This window comes from Marmota flaviventris, chromosome 8 (assembly GCF_047511675.1).
Source record: "Marmota flaviventris isolate mMarFla1 chromosome 8, mMarFla1.hap1, whole genome shotgun sequence".
In the NCBI taxonomy this organism is placed as follows: Eukaryota; Metazoa; Chordata; class Mammalia; order Rodentia; family Sciuridae; genus Marmota; species Marmota flaviventris.
In genome coordinates this window covers 87,437,264-87,455,080 of record NC_092505.1, presented here as the reverse complement: position 1 = coordinate 87,455,080, position 17,817 = coordinate 87,437,264, and the positions used below count along the sequence as shown (strand labels likewise).

General features: G+C 40.6%; 1 protein-coding gene across 2 annotated transcripts in view; it reads left to right on the top strand.

The window, feature by feature from the left end:
* Positions 1-17,817, top strand: part of Usp13 (ubiquitin specific peptidase 13) — a 133,631-nt gene that overhangs the window by 78,098 nt on the left and 37,716 nt on the right. For both annotated transcript variants that reach the window (XM_071615446.1, XM_027942181.2), the window contains exons 14-19: positions 1,673-1,761; positions 4,286-4,408; positions 6,047-6,073; positions 6,607-6,750; positions 8,269-8,435; positions 10,019-10,172. In XM_071615446.1, coding sequence (XP_071471547.1) covers positions 1,673-1,761; positions 4,286-4,408; positions 6,047-6,073; positions 6,607-6,750; positions 8,269-8,435; positions 10,019-10,172 — 704 coding nt within the window. The remainder of the gene's footprint in view (positions 1-1,672; positions 1,762-4,285; positions 4,409-6,046; positions 6,074-6,606; positions 6,751-8,268; positions 8,436-10,018; positions 10,173-17,817) is intronic.

Below are 17,817 nucleotides of genomic sequence, written 5' to 3'. Positions count from 1 at the left end.
ATCATATTTAAAATCATTGATTTAGTGATGACTTTTGGTGGAATTCACTGTTAGGTATTTTCCAGATTTTAACTTACTGTAAGAAGAGAAGGTCAGAAAAGCAACATCTTTGCATTAGTTGAAAATATAATACCAGTGGAGTTTGTTGGGTTTTGTTGAAATTGAGGACTTTGCTACATTTGAATAAGAGTGATGTTTATTACTGCTTTTCAGAAGATTGAAAAACCTAATTAGAGATAATATAAATTTCTGGAGAAAGCCAGGATTTCCTTAGCATGACAAAGCTCCTGTTTTCTGGATGGCTCCCTTATGTTATTGCCTATAGCTGCCTACCATCCTTGTGATGGAGAATTTGGGATACAGAGAGGCTTACATAACTTGTCTGGGGTAAAATAAAAGTCAGCAATACATTGATTCAGTGTCAGACCTCAAGGATTAACAAAATTCATGGCAATTTCTTAGGCATATATCACATTTTCTGTTGTGCCAAGTGGTTTTATACTATTTCGTGAACATTACACAGCCATGGAAGGTAGATTTTATTAATAAATCCATTTTTAAGGTGTATAAACAGAGTCTCAGGAGTGTCAACGATTTGATGAGATTTGGAGCACATTGAGGGACATAAAGACCTGAATCCACATCTTTCCGCTCTTGTTGTAGTGTTCTCTGCCCTATGCTATTGCTTCTCTTTTACACTAGAGGGCAGCATTGCATTTGCTTTGTGAATTATGGGCTGATGCATTCTAAATAGAAGGCCCCCGGGGTTCAGATTTGAAAAGTGGGGTCTTTGCAAGGGAGTTCTAGAATCTTTACTTGTAATATTTGTCTAGTATTCATTTTCTTTTTTACACACACCTACCACACCCACATTGACTACAAAAAAGAGTTATAAATGTGGAGCGAATGAGCTAATCCTGGGGTGTAAATTTGGTATACAAATTGAATAATCTGCATAAAACTGTCAAACCCAAGCTCAGGTATTTTGACCTTTCTGAAAGTTTGAGAGAACACAAGATATTGCACACATTTATTAATTTTAAATTTTAAGTCTCAGATTTAGATAGTTTATATAATTGTCCCATAACATAGCTACCTTTAGGATCAATGGATTTAGGTACAGTACTATTTAATGAGGCCCTGGAATTTCTAATAGTCCACCTCAACCAAAGTTCCAGTAAGCTGTCCATATGCCAATTCTTTGTGGTTAGGTAGTGATTCTCAGTGGGAATGGAAGGATAGGTGTTTCAGGATCACTCAGGGAGCTTTATAGCCACTCAGTGCTATAAAGCACACACGCCTCTGAACACCTACAAACACAGAAGCTATATTCCAGTAAGGAGTTTAGAAAAACCAATGCTTGAAAGTACGTTTCAGAAATATAAAGTGTTGCAGCAAAGTGAAAGTAATAATTTTGAGATGGGCCCAAATCATTCTCAAGAGACAAGATTCTTCCACATTGAACATTTTCTTCTTGGGGAGAGGCCAGATGGAGTGAGCAGGAGTGAGTGTGTGCACACTTTATGACTGTGTTTGTGTGTGTGTGTGTGTGCTCAGGCCAGTCACAGGAATTGTCAGGTGTGCTTCAGACACAGCTTATTTTGCTTCGTGAACTGTATTCACATTTTTTTTTGACCTCATTTGATTAATGTAATCCCCTTATGTTTCTCAGAACGTCCCGCTTTGCCTCATTCCCAGAATACTTGGTCGTGCAGATAAAGAAGTTCACTTTTGGTCTTGACTGGGTTCCCAAAAAATTTGGTATGTATCTTTTGCATGCTTTTGCTTAAAATGTCAACTTTGCCATTTAAAACACATGGCCTGTGACAGAGCCCATGTCATTGACTCCACAAACAGTTCCATCACATTCTTTTTTCCATTATTCCTGCCTTTCCCTTTTGAATACAGGATAGGCACTAATGATTAAAATGACCACATACCAGTCCACTCCCCTCCAGTAATGGGTGTGGAAATGACCAGATTCTGAGAGTGAAAGCTGGGCTCTCATGTCCTACTCCCGTGCGTACAAATTACCTGGGATCTTAGGAAAATGCGGATGCTGATTCTGCAGGTCTGGGGTGGACTGAGATTGTCCTTCTAACAAGCTCCCAGGTGCTGCTGGCCCAAAGACCACACTTTGAGTAGCCTTAGTTGGAGTATGCCTTCTTCCTAGCATCCCTCCTTTGCCTCTGAGGCAGTTGGGTGTAGCTAGTGACATTCCCTTAAATCATACAAATTTCCTTAATAATCTAATAGAAATGGTTGCATTAAACAATCAAAAATGGGATGTGATTCTGACTTCATTGGGCTTTATTCTTGCTAATTGTAAAGGCCCTTGACCATTGTTAGAGTTTAATTTTCCAGACAATGCTTAAAACCTTTTTCTCTACAATCAGGATTGAATATGAAGGCTGTTAGGCTGCCCTCCGTGCTGTGGAAAAGATGTATAGTTTTACCCCGCGATGTGTAGTTTCCCAAGCAGGTACTTACGACTGCCTGTTTTACAGTTTCTATGTTTTTGAATACTTATGGAAACAAAAGAAAACAAAACAGTGCAAATCTTATGGCTAACCAAGCACTCGCTAGAGGAGATAGGTAAAAAGAATGTAAAATCCACTGGAGGATTCCCAGGACCCCTGGGCACTGTCAGATACAAGGCCATTGTTTGCCAAGGGAAGTTGTGTTGGAGAGGGCCACTGAAAACCAGGGGCCCTTGCTTTGGCTGCTGGGATGGTTTCTGGATGGAGTGGGGCTGAGAGCAGATGCGGATCACCCAGCTTCTCTGCTGGACCCTGAGAGAGCCTTTAAGTACCTGAGAGAAGAAACTGATTTGTTCTAAAGGCTTTGGCCTGCTTTGGAAACAGTCTCCTTATTTTTCCTTATCCTTGGAATTTCTATAAGGAACAAAAATTTGAATCAAACTTTATTGATTTGCTGAATATCATGGAGTCCTAAAGCTAGACATGTTTTTTGTTTTTTGATACTGGGGATTGAACCCAGAGGCACTTTACCACTGAGCCACATCCCCAGCCTTTTTTTAATCTTTTTATTTTGAGACATGGTCTCCTTGAGTTGCTTAGGGCTTCGATAAGTTGCTGAGACTGACCTTGAACTTTTAATCTTCCTGCCTCAGCCTCCTGAGTTGCTTTATAGGGATTATAGGTGTGCACCATTGTGCCTGGCTAAACCTGAATTTTTAATGAACCTGAATTTTCCTCATGAGGAAAAATTGTATCAATTTTGCTTCCCCCTGAAATTAAAAAATAAATTTAAATAAAAACTTGACTTTGTTCTTTGAGTTGTTCTAAAGTAGGATATATATTCCCAGAATCATAAATGGTTTGGGGGACAAAATTTTTCAGGTTCTGTTTGCTTGCCATAAGACATCCTGCCCCAGCATTTGAATTTGTTTTCCTTATTATTTTATCTGAATATATGCAATGCTAAGTCTCCACATGCTATTATAAATTTTGTATATGAGTAAGTCAACACAATAACAACTGAACCAAAAAAGGGTTTCAAGAAAAATGTGTCCCTAGGACTCATGCACTTGAGATTTAATGAATTTCTTTAGAACTTCATTATTTATTAGATCACAGTACCTATCATGATTTGAGAAAGCTGTCAACTAGGATTGCAGACTCAAATGCCTAGTAAAGACAGGGTGTAGTAAACTAAATGAAAGACGTAGGCTGGGATAAGAAATACACAGCCATGATCTTGGTAAAGACATAGATGAGAAAATCATCTCTCTGCCATAAGAATCAGAGTGTGAATATGATGTTTGGGGTTGTAGGGGTAATAGGGAAGATCGGGGTCTGTGTCAGAGCGCCAGTGTCCAAGTAGAAGCTGAAGATCAACTCCAGGTAGTTGTTACTGTATAAGAATATGCTACTGCTTCATGTTTTTCAAAATAAGTTGGAAACCTGAAACTTTAAATGAACTTTAAAGATTTAAAAATTGGAATATGTTGCCATCATCTGAAAAACACCAAATAGAATGTGTCTAGGTCATGACTGATCTATGAGCTGCCAGTCTGTGACCTCTGGCTCAATGGATTTGTTCTCCGTTGAGTGGGAAATCCTGCTGCCCTCTATACTTACCCAAATTCTCCGTTAACCTCTCATTATTCTCGATGAATCTGCTGGTCTGGTGATCTGTGTGCTGACCGCTCCTTCAGCTCTGCCTAGACACATGCAGATAGATTCCGTAGTCCTGGTTTTATAATTAGGTGATTATGGAGTTTTGGACAGTCCTGTGAATATTATGTCTCTCATTTTTGCAGACGTTTCTATTGACATGCCAGACCTACTTGACATCAGCCACCTCCGAGCCAGGGGGTTACAGCCAGGAGAGGAGGAACTTCCAGACATCAGTCCCCCCATAGTCATTCCTGATGACTCAAAAGGTACCCGGCCTCCAGGAGCATATGCTGCACCCGCCACCCTCCTCCACAGGACCATCACTTTCTTAGTGATGTCCTGTGGCTGCCTTCCTGTGATGTGGCCCATGTGGCCCACCATAGATAACACAGAATTGAGGCGTGGCTGCAACTTTAAACTAGAAATTCACCCCACAAGGGCACAGACCCATCATGAGTAGTTGAGGGGGAGAGTTTTTAGGTTGTATTGTCTCTGGCTGTGGCTTTCTCCCTTCAACTCCCCCTCTGCTTCCCCCAAATGGGAAAAGGAGTTGTTTCCTGCCTGTGGGGAAGAGGTGTCTTCAGTGGCTCATAGTCTAGGGGACTGTGTTATTCTCGCCAATGCCTCGAGACAACCGAAAAGGGCCATTCAACAGGGTGTGTTGGTTTAAAAAGTCTAGATCAGATTTCACCTCTCCAACTTTGTCACTGCTTCTTAGCAAGGGCATGCTTTGAGTTTCCTCTTACTCTGATCACTAAATTGGTCATCGTTCAGGATCTAGAACTTTATTTTTTTGCAGTGCTGGAGATGGAACCCAGGGCCTGACACATGTTAGGCAGGCGCTCTACCAGTGAGCTGCACCCAGCCCTCAGAATACAACACTTTTTTTTTTTTTTGGAACCAGGGAGTGAACCAAAGGGTACTTAACCACTGAGCCACATTCCCAGCCCCTTTTATCTTTTTTATTTTGAGATAGGGTCTTGCTAAGTTGCTTAATGCCTTGCTAAGTTGCTGAGGCTGGCTTTGAATTTGTGATCCTCCTGCTTCACCCTCCTGAGCCACTGGGATCACAGGTGTGTGCCTTGGCACCTGGCTAGAATACATAACTCTGTAAGGGAAAAGTACAAGCAAAAAATAGGTGCTTTACCTTCATGGGTTGAAAAACAGTGTCATAAATTTCTTGGTTTAATTATTAGCTTAGTTCTTCTGATTAAATCAGTTTCATTCTGGCTTTGTTTGCTCACCTGTTTGCCGTTTGTCTTCCTAATGAGTTCATTAGGTAAATTAGCTAATAATGATAGGGCCCTCTGGGCTCCTCTGCCAGGTTTCCCATCAGTTGAGTAGTGAAGGTTATTGCTGATGTTCAGTCCTGCAGAAGGGTGAGAGGAATGCCCAAGGAGTGAGATAGGAGTCAAGGCAGGACTCTGTTAAATTGTTCTCTAATGCAAAGTCACGTGCTAAATTATAGAGACAGGTGAGAAGGGAGCTGCACAGGAGGCCCTCTGGGTCATGTGGACAGGTGGTTCCTGAGAGGGGGTAGGAAGGAGATGTATGAGCATCACAGAAGCACAGGCTGGTTAATGAGCATAGCTCTCATGCTTTCCAATGTTTCTAACAGAGTCCTTGGTTTGTAATTATACAGAGTTCTTCTTAAAAGTACTGGGAGAAAAATTGAGTTCATGAAGATGCTAATCAGAACATTATGTCTTATCAGTTCTAAATGCCCCAAACCTGTTATTTTCCCTCATGACTGTAATCACTTTATGTTATGAAGACTGCAGTGGTCTGTGTGGGGCCCTTAGGGGTGAAGGGTTTAGGGAATGCCCTGGATTGATGGTTTTTCTTTTTCTAAAACTCTTGGACAGGGCTTGGTCTCATTTTCTGCTCTCTCCCTTAATTTCCAGATCGGCTGATGAACCAATTGATAGACCGTATGTAACTTTTTAAATATTTCAGTAGTTATTTTTCTGTGACAGTTTAGCAGAGTGTCATTTTTCTGTGTGTGTGCATGTGCGTGTGCGTGCGTGCGTGCGTGCGTGCGTGCGTGTGTGTGTGTGTGTGTGTTTAGCCTTTCCTGGGTGGGAACCATTCTTTGTGAGTCGAGGAAGCAGTAAATGTAAACCAATGCCGTGATGATTAGGTAGTCCACGCGCTCAGGAACGTGAGAGCCACTCAGCCCTGAGTTGGAACCTTGGCTTTGCCATTTTTGCCTGTGTGACCTGGAATGATTTACTTACCATCTCTGAGCCTCAGTTTCCTCAAGTGTGAATGGAGGTTGAGGATGCCATTTCCTCCCTCAAATAGCTTAGGGTTTAGATGGCTTAGGACAAAATGAGCCATTATTTAACACCAACAGAAGAGCGCTTTATTTGGGTAGCCTGTGGATAAGGGGGGAAGAGCAACTAAGGTAAGAAGAAATGGAGAGTGACCTTTTCACCTGAGAGTGTCCCACCCTGTTCTACAGCCTCTGACATCGATGAGTCATCAGTGATGCAGCTGGCCGAGATGGGCTTCCCTCTGGAAGCGTGTCGGAAGGCTGTGTACTTCACGGGAAACATGGGAGCCGAGGTGGCCTTCAACTGGATAATTGTTCACATGGAAGAGCCAGGTAGGTGGTGGGACTGTGGAATGGCTTTGGAGTCTGATGCTTGGTAATGCTAAGCCTTGGTTCTTCTCTGTCTCCTTTGGATATGTCCCCAGGAAAATAACATTTCAGCTCATAATCTGCTATAATAGTACACAAAGTCACAATCTTTGTCTTTATTTCTCTTCTTTTAAATAACAGCTTTATTGAGGCATACTTTGTCCCTTTATTCATTTATTTTAATTTGCAGTAGCAAAATGATCGTTAGATAGATGTAGGCTATACATCTCTCTCTCTCTCTTTTTTTTTTTTAACTGGGGTTTGAACTCAGGGGTGTGTCACCACTGAGCCATGCAACTCAGTAAAACAGGATCTCACTGAGTTGCATAGGGCCTTGATAAGTTGCTGAGGCTGGCTTTGAACTCACAATCCTTCTGCCTTAGCTTCCTGAGCTGCTGGGATTACAAGCATGTGCCACTGCGCCCAGCTGTGGGATATACTTCTAATGAAGAGACGATGAAATTTCAAATGGAAACATCTGTGTAAAGGAACAGAGACCCTTTAGTTAGCCTTTCTTTTATCTACTCTATTAAGATATAATTCTCATGTCTATCCATTTAAAGTCTCCATTCTGAGGGTTTTTAATAAATTCAGTTATGCAGCCATTCTCACTACCTAATTTTAGAACACTTTTGTCTACCCAGGAGAAATCCTGTCCACATTAGCAATCCTTCTTCAGCTCTTCCCTGACCCTGGTGACCTGAGTCTACTTTTTGGAACTATGAATTTTCCTCTTTTGGACATTTCATCTAAATAGAATCATATGAGAGCATCATGTTTTCAAGGTTCATGTGTTGTCAGCATAAATCAGTTCTTCATTCCTTTTTAGGCCAAATAATATTCTGTTGTACAGACATACCTTATTTTATTTATCCTTTCATCAGTTGATGGACAATTGGTTTCTTCCCACTTTTTATCTTTTATTAAGAATGCTGCTGTAAACGTTGTGTACTACATGTTTTCTTTTTGTGTGTGAATAGATGCTTTCATTCTCCTGAGAGGAATTGCAGTCATGTGGTCACTCCATGTTTAACTTTTTGAGGAACTGCAAAACAGTTTTACACAGTGGCCGAACCATTTTACATTCCCTTTTCTTCTAAAAGTTCTATAGCTGTAGGCCCTATATTTGGGTCAGAGATGCATTTTGAGCTAATTTTGCTCATATATGAGGTAGGGGTCTGACATCATCATTTTGTATGTGGTTAGCCAGTTGTTCCAGCATCCTATGTTGAAGAGACTGGCCTTTCCCACTGAATAGTCTCATTGAAAATCAGTTCACCGTAGATAGATGGGATTATTTCTAAATTCTCAATTTTGTACAGTTGATCTATATGTCTTTCCTGATACCAGTCCCAGACTGACTTGATATTGTTAATGTTGTAAGTATTTTTCCTTCTTAGCTCTAAAATGTTGCTTATTTCAAGACAAAAAAATAAAATAAATGAAAGAGGCTGAGTGTGATCATTTTCTCATTTTCCTCAGATTTTGCTGAACCGCTGACCATCCCTGGTTATGGAGGAGCAGCATCTGCTGGAGCCTCTGTATTTGGTGCTACTGGATTGGACAATCAACCTCCAGAGGAGATTGTAGCTATCATCACCTCCATGGGATTCCAGCGAAATCAGGCTGTGCAGGCGCTACGAGCAACGGTGAGCATCAGGGACTGGGTGTGTGGACAACCCCCTCTTATTGGAAGTGGTTTGTATTTCTTTCAGAGCAGATGAGACTTTGCAATGTTCTGTGGTCATTTTAAATCACGTTTATCTGTTTCCCACCTTGGCCCATAAAAACTGGCAAGCATATAGTATATGTAAAGTTAATCTAAATGATTGAAGAAATCATGCACTGGATTTAAGAATAAAGAGATTATAAATCTGGAGCAAGATGACCACACTGCAAGAAACTCCATATTATCTTGGGTTTTTGTTAGTGGGGAACACAGATTTTACCTGGAGCTTGCTGTGGCAAGAGGGATGCATGAGATTCCATGTTCAATAAGAAAGTTCTTTTTTTTTTTTTAAATTTGTTTTAATTAGTTACACATGACAGATGACAGTACAATGATCTTGACATATCATACATTTGAATCAGATGTATAAGAAAGTTCTTTAGGTGAAAATGATGCTTTTCTGATATCGAGACCTTGGAGAAATGTCTCTTGAAAGCCCCCAAGAAAGACAGAATGGCACCTTAGAATTCTCTGCTGCTGTTTTTCTTTTTTTTAAAAGAGAGGTTCTTCCAGTACTTAGGAATGTCCTGATATTATCGGGAAAGAAGGGACCATGAAACTGGAGCATGGATAGAAATCTTCCTTTTGCAATATGATATCTATTTAATATTCAGGGAAAGTACTTTTTTTTTTAACCCGCCCTTTCTTGCCACATCTTGGTCCATTTTTGAGTGGATGTCTGTCACCCATTCCTCCATGCCTATCCTGACTGGGATACTACCTTGTAGTATCTGTTGCAGAAGCTACATTGGCTCTTGACTGGCTCATTCTTGGTGGCTGGAATGATGTGTCTTTGTAAAATGCTCAAAATATCTCAACTGGAGTTTCTCACTTAGGGTACTTTCTTGTGCCCACTAATTTTATTTGCTAGAGGGTTTCCTTGGAGTTTCTATGTCTAAACAAGTTCTTTAACCTGCTAGTGGGATCACAAATAGGGGAAGACAGAAATGCTTTCATGTTGAATTGATTTGAGCTGCATGGAGGTCAGTTTAAAACAATAACTCATTAACCAAAGAATTAGTTGTCTCTACTGCAGCTCAACCATTCTCCCAACATTTGGGGAGAGGAGACATAAAATAGTACAGAGGTGGGTCCCCTGCTATCTTGTAGAATCATCTGCAGAAAATGCAGTTGCTAGGGCAGGTAGTGTGTGCTGTCTCTGCGGCTGTAGAAAGGGCTGCACTTGACTGCCATCCCTTTGAGTATCCTGCACCATCATGATCAGCATCTCCTTGCAGAAATGCTAATCCAAGACTGACAGGGGCTTTGGAATGCTGATGGGCTGCTTAGAACTGGTTCCCAGTGAATCCAGTCACAAGCCTGGGTCAGGAGACTTGCAGAATGCCCGCATATCATATGCAGAGTAAGAGCTTCTTGCTTAGAGGCACTTAGGACTAATGAATTCAGGCTTCTTGCCCTATCTACTAGTCATCTGGTTCAAACGGTCAAGATTTAATGAGGCCCAGGGACTGCATGCATCATAAAAATGTTTTATTTTATTAGAATAATAACCTGGAAAGAGCACTGGACTGGATCTTTAGCCACCCTGAGTTCGAAGAAGACAGTGACTTTGTGATTGAGATGGAGAATAATGCCAATGCAAACATTATTTCTGAGGCCAAACCTGAAGGACCTAGAGTCAAGGATGGATCTGGAAGTAAGTTCTTGCCCTAAACATTGTCTCAGCAGTCATGACTGAACATTCAACTCTTCCTCTTCCCCTCACCAATACATATCCCAACCTTTTGCATCATTTGAAGTTAGTGTGGATCCATCTCCTAAATGGTGCATTCTGCCACTTTGCATAGAACCCAGGTCTGATAAAGTCTAGGTTAATTCAGAGTCATGTCACCTAGTAGTGTGTGTGTGTGTGTGTTTGTGTGTGTGTTTCATGCCAGTTTTGACTTTGTTCCTTTGAAGTTGATTTTTTCATGGACCATGGGAGCTTTTGTCAAAAAGAGAGCATTTATTTTCATGGTGCTGTGTTTTGAACAGTAGAAAAGCAGTCTCAAATCCTTGACTGTATCATTGCCAGCTGCTGAGAATTTTCTGCAGGGCTATCTCCGTTGACATAGGCCTTTTATAAGCAGATGCTGACATATGTCCCTGTGTGCCCAGATCTGTTAACACACTGTGCATTTGAACATTCGTTTAATCATCACTACAACCCATTTTAACAGGCGAGAAAGTGGAGGCTTGGAGAGATTAGGTACTTTGCCTAAGGTCACACAGCTCTTAAGAGGTAGAGGCAAGATTCAGATGCAGAATCCATGCTCTTAACTATTATGACATCCTGCCTCTTGGGCTGTCGTTGCCTACAGGGTGATGTTTAGCTCTGTAGTCTGGCTTCCCCAGCCCTCCTCGGATCCCAGCCTCCCTTGCTCTGTGTTTGTTAGTTCCTCTGCACCTCCTGTACCTGCAGCTTGGATGCCTGGTACTGTGTCTTCACCACGAGTATACTCAGCTTGTCACCCACTTTCTTTTTGCCTCCCTCCAAGCCTTGCTAGGTTAATCTCTATTTGTCAGATACCCTTCTTTTTCTCTGTCACACAGAAAAATCTTTATTGTTCTTTAGAACTTGGCTGCAGATTTCATTTCTCTGTTCTGCTTCTCAGATCCTTATTATGCTCATAATCGGCCCCTATGTATTACATATTCTAGTAATAGTTACAATAATATTGATAATGCTTTCATTTGTGCCTCATTCTCCCAGTAGCCCTAGGAGATAGATACCATTACTATTCCCATTATACAGGTGGAGTAACTGAGGTAGAGAAGGGTATGTAGTTTTTTGAGTCCGCATAGACAGTGATAGGTAGAACCAGAATAACAACCCAGGCAGTCTGCATCCACAGCCAGTGCCTATAGTCACTACAGTGTATTTGTTCTTCTCTTTATAGAGGCATCACATTAATCTTGCCTTAAGATTATTTTTGTAGCTCTCTGTGTCTCCCTTTTCACTGGGAGCTTAGACAGGACATAGGCCATTTTATGAAATGGATGGTGTCTGATAGAAAGCACCCAGTAAAGAAAAGTCAGATTTAACTAAATCTATATTTCTAGCATTCAATCCCGCGAGTTGTGGGTCTACTCACTACTGCTCTCACCAGACTTAACCTGTATGTGTTGATCTAGAGTGGATCTAGAGGTGGATGGGAAATGTTCTTCTTTTAAAATGCAAAACAAAAATGTATTCACCGAAACTGTTATAATCCCAACCTGGTAAGGAAAGGGTAAGATGTAGTTCTCCCAACTCTCATGTTCATCTAAAGGGTCTGGCATCACTTTTCAGAAATCCCAAGTTTGCCTAAAATATTAGAAGCCCTAATGGACAAGTTGCTCAATAATTCACGAGCAGGGTTCATTGCATGTTCCCAGTGCATCGGTTCACTGCTTCTTCAACTTGCTGCTATAGACTTTTTTTTTTTTTTTTTTGAGATGATGAGTCCTTCCCAGAGAAGGAGTAAACTTCTATAAGTAAAGATGGGGCATTTGGCTGCAGGGGGAGATCTGATCACTGGGTTTCCTTTTTTTTCTGATGGAGTTTGAGGCACTGATCACTTTCTCATATGGCTCTTTGCTAAAGGACAGCCGTGTCACCCTCTCAGAACATACTGAAACTCGGAGCCAGTCTGAGGTAGCCCTGGTCCTGCTGGGTTTCAAGATGCCTCCTCAAATAGGTTGCTACGGTGATGCAAAAGTACCCCTTAAGGCACTATGGGTCAGACTAGTGGGTGGTGCCTGAGGAAGGGGGAGGTGCACTGTGAGATGAGCTGTGAGAATCCATAGACAGGATATAAAGGCAGTAATAGGTGAACAATTTAATTATGAAAAAATAAAAAAGGCAGAGCCCACCCTAACTTGTCAAATGCATCGCGAGTCTGATTTTGCACAAAAACAAATGTTTTTTACTGTAGCTTCCTAGTACTGGGCCTAGCCCACGGTAAGGGACCAGTAAATAACTGATTGAAGGAAGAGTTAAATGAATGCCTGGAAGTAGAGGTCTCGGTGTTTCTCTGCCTGCCTCAGTACTGCCGAGGAACTGTCAGCGTACCATTGTGTTAAGTCACGTGAATCGAAGAAAAGAAGAAATTTGACTTCCTGTACTTTGTTGCAGTAGCATCTGAACTTGTATGTCACTCATTGCTTTCTTTTTCCTTTTTTAAAAAATTAGGCCAGGGGTGTAGCTCAGTGACCCAGTTCTTGCCTAGCATGTGCAAGGGCCTAGGTTTGACCCTCAATACTGAAAATAAATTTACATTGTTTATTTTTCTTATGATTAAAAAGATGTATATTTATTTTAGCAAGTTGAGAAAATATAGGTATATGAAAGAGGAAACTAAAAAAGATAATCCTACAATCTGGCAACCATCACTGATAGAATTTTATGTATGTTCTTTAGACCTTTCAATGCATTCAAATGTATGAAAATCAATGTACATATATAAATTTTTTAAAATGTAATATTTTATTTATACATTCTATTTTAGACCCCTAATGGTGGCTCTACATATACATTTATCTATATCATTGAACACGTGTTAATGATGTTCTATTATATATATGTCCCATAATTTATATGCCTAATTTTAAGCCATTTAGATGTTTAAATGCAAGATTGTTACAGGAGGACTTTCAAATAATGGAAATGTTTTTATATTCAGATGATAGCAGTGAATTTTAAATAAAGATTTAAAAAAATTTTTTTTTTGTTATAGATGGACACAATACCTTTATTTGTTTATTCATTTTTTATGTGGTGCTGAGGATCGAACTCAGGGCCTCATATGTGCTAGGCAAGTGCTCTACCACTGAGCCACAATCCCAGCCCCAAATAATGAATTTTTTAAAGGATGGATTCAGTTTATAGAACTCCAACAAATGCCGGACTTAATCCCTATCCAGGGAATAAATATTTGTTCAACATTTAACTTTCTTCCTTCTTTTGTTAAAAATAATGTTGTAATAACAGTATTGGGCCCTCATTTCATTATTTCTTTAGGGAAGTTTCTTTCTTTCTTTTTTTTGGGTACCGGGGATTGAACTCTACCCTCGAGCCACATCCCCAGCCCTATTTTGTATTTTGTTTAGAGACAGGGTCTCCCTGAGTTGCTTAGCACCTTGCTTTTGCTGAGGCTGGCTTTGAACTCTTGATCCTCCTGTCTCAGCCTCCCGAGCTTCTGGGCTTACAGGCATGCACCACTACGCCTAGCCCTTTTTATTTTTTAATTTTAAAACAGAGTTGTGTTAAGTTGCTTAGTGCATCACTAAGTTGCTGAGGCTGCTTTGAACTTGTGATCCTTCTGCTTCAGCCTCCTGAGTTGCTAGGATTACAGGCTTGTGCTACTGCGCCCAGCTCTTTAGGGGAAGTTTCTGAGGAGAAGTTTTTGAGTGAGAATTGCAGATTTTTAAGACAGTGCAGTTGACCCTCACGTGACCCTCTGGAAGCACAGTGCTGGCCAATGCTGGCTGTGTTGGTGACTCTCCCCCCCAGCCTCCCCTGCGGTGCTGTCTGGTTGAGCATTTCATTTCTTTATTGCTTCATTGGTTTCCTCCTGTGTTAATGGCTTCCTCACTTCCATTGGCTATTTTCCCATTTTTATTGAGGTTTTCAGGTATTTTTTAAAAATTGATTTGTAAGAGAGCATCCTGAGTTGTAGATTAGCTTGGGACAGCCTCAGAGCTTTACAACATTGATTTTTTTCCAGCCAGGAGCACGTCATGTTTCCCCATCTCCTCCCACTCCACCAAAGCTGTGTGTTTCTCTGTGCAATTTTTTCCGTTACCCCCTTATTTCACCTGAGTCATGGCATTTCGTGTTTTCTAGTGGGATGGAGGTGAAAGTCTGTTTGTCAAAAAACTGTTTATTGTGTTGTCCTACACATTTGAGGCCTAGCACCTAACTTTCTGTTGAGTTTAAAAATTTTTCAACAGTGAGAAACCAGTCCTTCACTCTGACCTATTTGGGCTTCTACTGTTTGCAAAATCATTTGTGTTTCCCATTGTACTTAATGAGTGTCTAATTTTTTTTTTTTTTTAAGAACTCACTGATTGCCTATGTAATTAACATGTGATTAGGCTGTGAGGCTCTGATTACTCAAAACCTGATCTGACTCCTTCAGGCTCATCCCTATTACGGTTCACAAATCATCAGTGGCAGCTGAGATTTCCCAGCCAGGGTCAGAGTGACCATTTGCTTGGTGGTGGGCTCCAGCATGGAATGCCACCAGGAGGAGCCGAGACCCAATGGTCTACCTGAAGCCTCTGAAAACTTCTTCCTACCTGGGCTCTCATTCTCATTCCACTTCAGCACCTGTTTCAATTCCCACTTTTTATTTCTTATTGAAAGTCAAGAAGGAGCCGCTCTGTGGAGTAACCTAATTTCTACGAAAGTATGAGAACACTATTAAATTTGGAGAGAAGTATTTGATATTTGGAGTTCTAGGCCGTATAACAAAGAGATTGGTAATTTTGAGCTGACTGGGGATGGGAAGGCAATCTGTAGACTCTTTAATATCCTATCCTTGTTGACAGCCGCCTTTAAGTTGTTATGATTTATCCAGAAGCTTCTTTTCATTTATTTATTTATTTTTTGGAGAATTCAGAAGTTTGGGTGAAAGCTCCAAATTACCCTCCCTCCCTGTTTTTTTTTTTTTCCCCCCTCAGAGCAGAGTGATAGAAATCAAACTGTTGGGAGTAGAAATCGTTTGCAGATATATAAGTCAAGTGTTAGTAAATTAGGACTATTATCACCTGCTTGTTGTACAAAGGGAGTTATAGACAGATAAAGATACATATTATGGGCTGGGGTTGTAGTTAAGTGGTAGAGTGCTCGCCTTGAACGTGGAAGGCACTGGGTTCGATCCTTAGTACCACATTAAAAAGAAAAAATAAAATAAAGGTATTATGTCCATCTACAACTACAAAAATATTTTTAAAAGATACATATTATTCAAGTTAGGAGTTGGATGAGGAAACCCAGTTTATCTCCCCAGAAGGCAGCAGAGTTTCTGGGGTTGTAATGGCTGTACCAAGGAGTCTTTGGACATCTCTGTGTTTTGAGCACTGAAAAGTCAAGGCTCGTCGTTGGAGATTAAAATGCACACACACAGATAGCAGTGACAAAGATGAAGCACTTTATTGTAAGCTGCTGCTAGCTTATATAGGAAATGAAAGTCAGTTATCCTAAAACAGGAACCCCCTGGGACCAATCATAGTAACGGTCAGGTCATCATCTGCGGTGCATGAGATTCATGGGGGTCACGAGCTGTTCACAAGCCCAGATGGGTGAACCATATTTTGAAAACTACATGTTATTCACCCATTGGCAATTTGCCCACTGCCATGTTACATTCATGGACCCATTATTAGAAAAACCTAGGAAATCCTCAGGGAAACTCCCAACAAGCACACCCTGTGGACTGAGTAGCGTATCATGCCCTGATGAGATATTACTGCTTGATAAATGAATGCAGATGCTATAATGGTTCGTGAAAATGAATTCGTGTAAAGGCCCTCTGGAATCCAGAGTTGTTTTTCCTCCCTTTGTGTTGTTAAAGCCATAATTTTCCAGAGGGCAAAATCATAACCTTCAAGTGAACATAACGAACACATATCACAGGTTTTCTTTTAACTTGCTCAAGAGGAACCAGTCAGATGTTACACCTTATTTAACAACATCTGAGAAGCTAGGATATGTACAGACAACTTGACCAGGAAATTTTAGGAGAAGATGGCTGAGTAAGTTAAAATATGAATTAATGTCTGTCAGGACCACAAACTCATGAGGTTATGAGTTTGCCTGGAGAGAAATTGTTTGTATCTTCAATAGACAAAAATCTAGTAGTTAACAAGTGGCTTCCTAAGTCTGTGTGCATTCATCAGTACTAAGCAGTGGCTGAACCAAGCTCATCTGCTAGCCAGGCAGCAGCAAACTTTTTCTAAAAGGGCCAGATAATAAGTCTGTTGAGTTTTGTGGGCCATGTATGTGTCTATCTCATATTTACTCCTCCTTCTCACCAGAACAAAAACAGTCTGTAGGCTGTATTTGACCAATGTGTCATTAGCAATTCCCTCTTGTGGATGATCTCTGGGTGACTTTCCTCCACATGACATTGAAGTGACATGCTGCCTGCCTCTTTGACCTTGCAAGTTTCTTGGGATTTTTCTGACAGTTGCTTTCCCTAAAGAACAAACTCAGAATACAGTTGCTATTGTGTTGGGCAGGGAGGGTAGTGGTAAAATGTGATCTTTATTACTAGAAAGTTAGGAAGATTTTCTTTTCTTTTTTTTTGCACCAGGCATTGAACCCAGGGGCATTTAACCACTGAGCCACATCCCGAGCTCTTTTTATTTTTATTTTGAGACAGGATCTTGCCAAGCTGCTGAGTTCAAGAGGCTGGTCTTTGTGGTTCTCCTTCCTTAACCTCCTGAGTCACTGGGATTATAGGTGTGTGCCACTACACCTGGCTGAGAAAGTTTTCTTAAAGTTTAAAAAGGACACATTTTATGGGAAGGAAGAGTGCTAGTTTCAGATCCAGTTTAATTCTGGTGGTTTAGAGGGTCAGTGTTCACGAGATGTGGGACATAGTGGTCAGGTGTGTCTACCACTTCTACGCACTTCAAAAGTTTCTTGTTGGAAGTCAACATTTTTGAAGTATTTATATTGTCTCAAGATGCCTTTTTTTTAAATCTACAAGAGAAGGAGTTGCTACAGTATTTTTGGGCTCCATGGACTAGTACCAGTCTGTTCAGCAAATAGTTACAAACTATGAGATAGCATAGCAACAGAGTTAGCATTTATAAACTTATATAGTAATTTGTGAGCTATATTCATATCTGAATATAAGAAGTAAAAAAAATGGGCTTGCATGTTCATTTTTCTAGTACTCAACTTTTATTATATTTTCCCAAAATTAAGAAGTATTGATTCTGGACAGACCCTTTGCTTACCCTTACTTCTATCATTCTTTCTGTCTCCAGGCTCATTCATTATTCAGTAGTCGATCCCTGGTCTCATCTTGTTCACCCTTCATCATCATCATCATTTATTCACCTTGATTTTCTTCTTAGAAACAAATTATAAATTGGCAGGTTTTTTTTTTTTTTACCTGTTCAGGCTTTGCAAATGTGTTGAAAGAGATCTATTGGTCACTAGCAGGTGGTGTTAAATAGTGCACAGGGTAGTTGCTGATGTTGATAAACATGGTTCATATTAATTATGGGACCGAGATTTATACTAAACTTTCACATTTTAATTTTATGATTCTGAGCAAACACAAGAATTGTTCCTAACCTCAGAG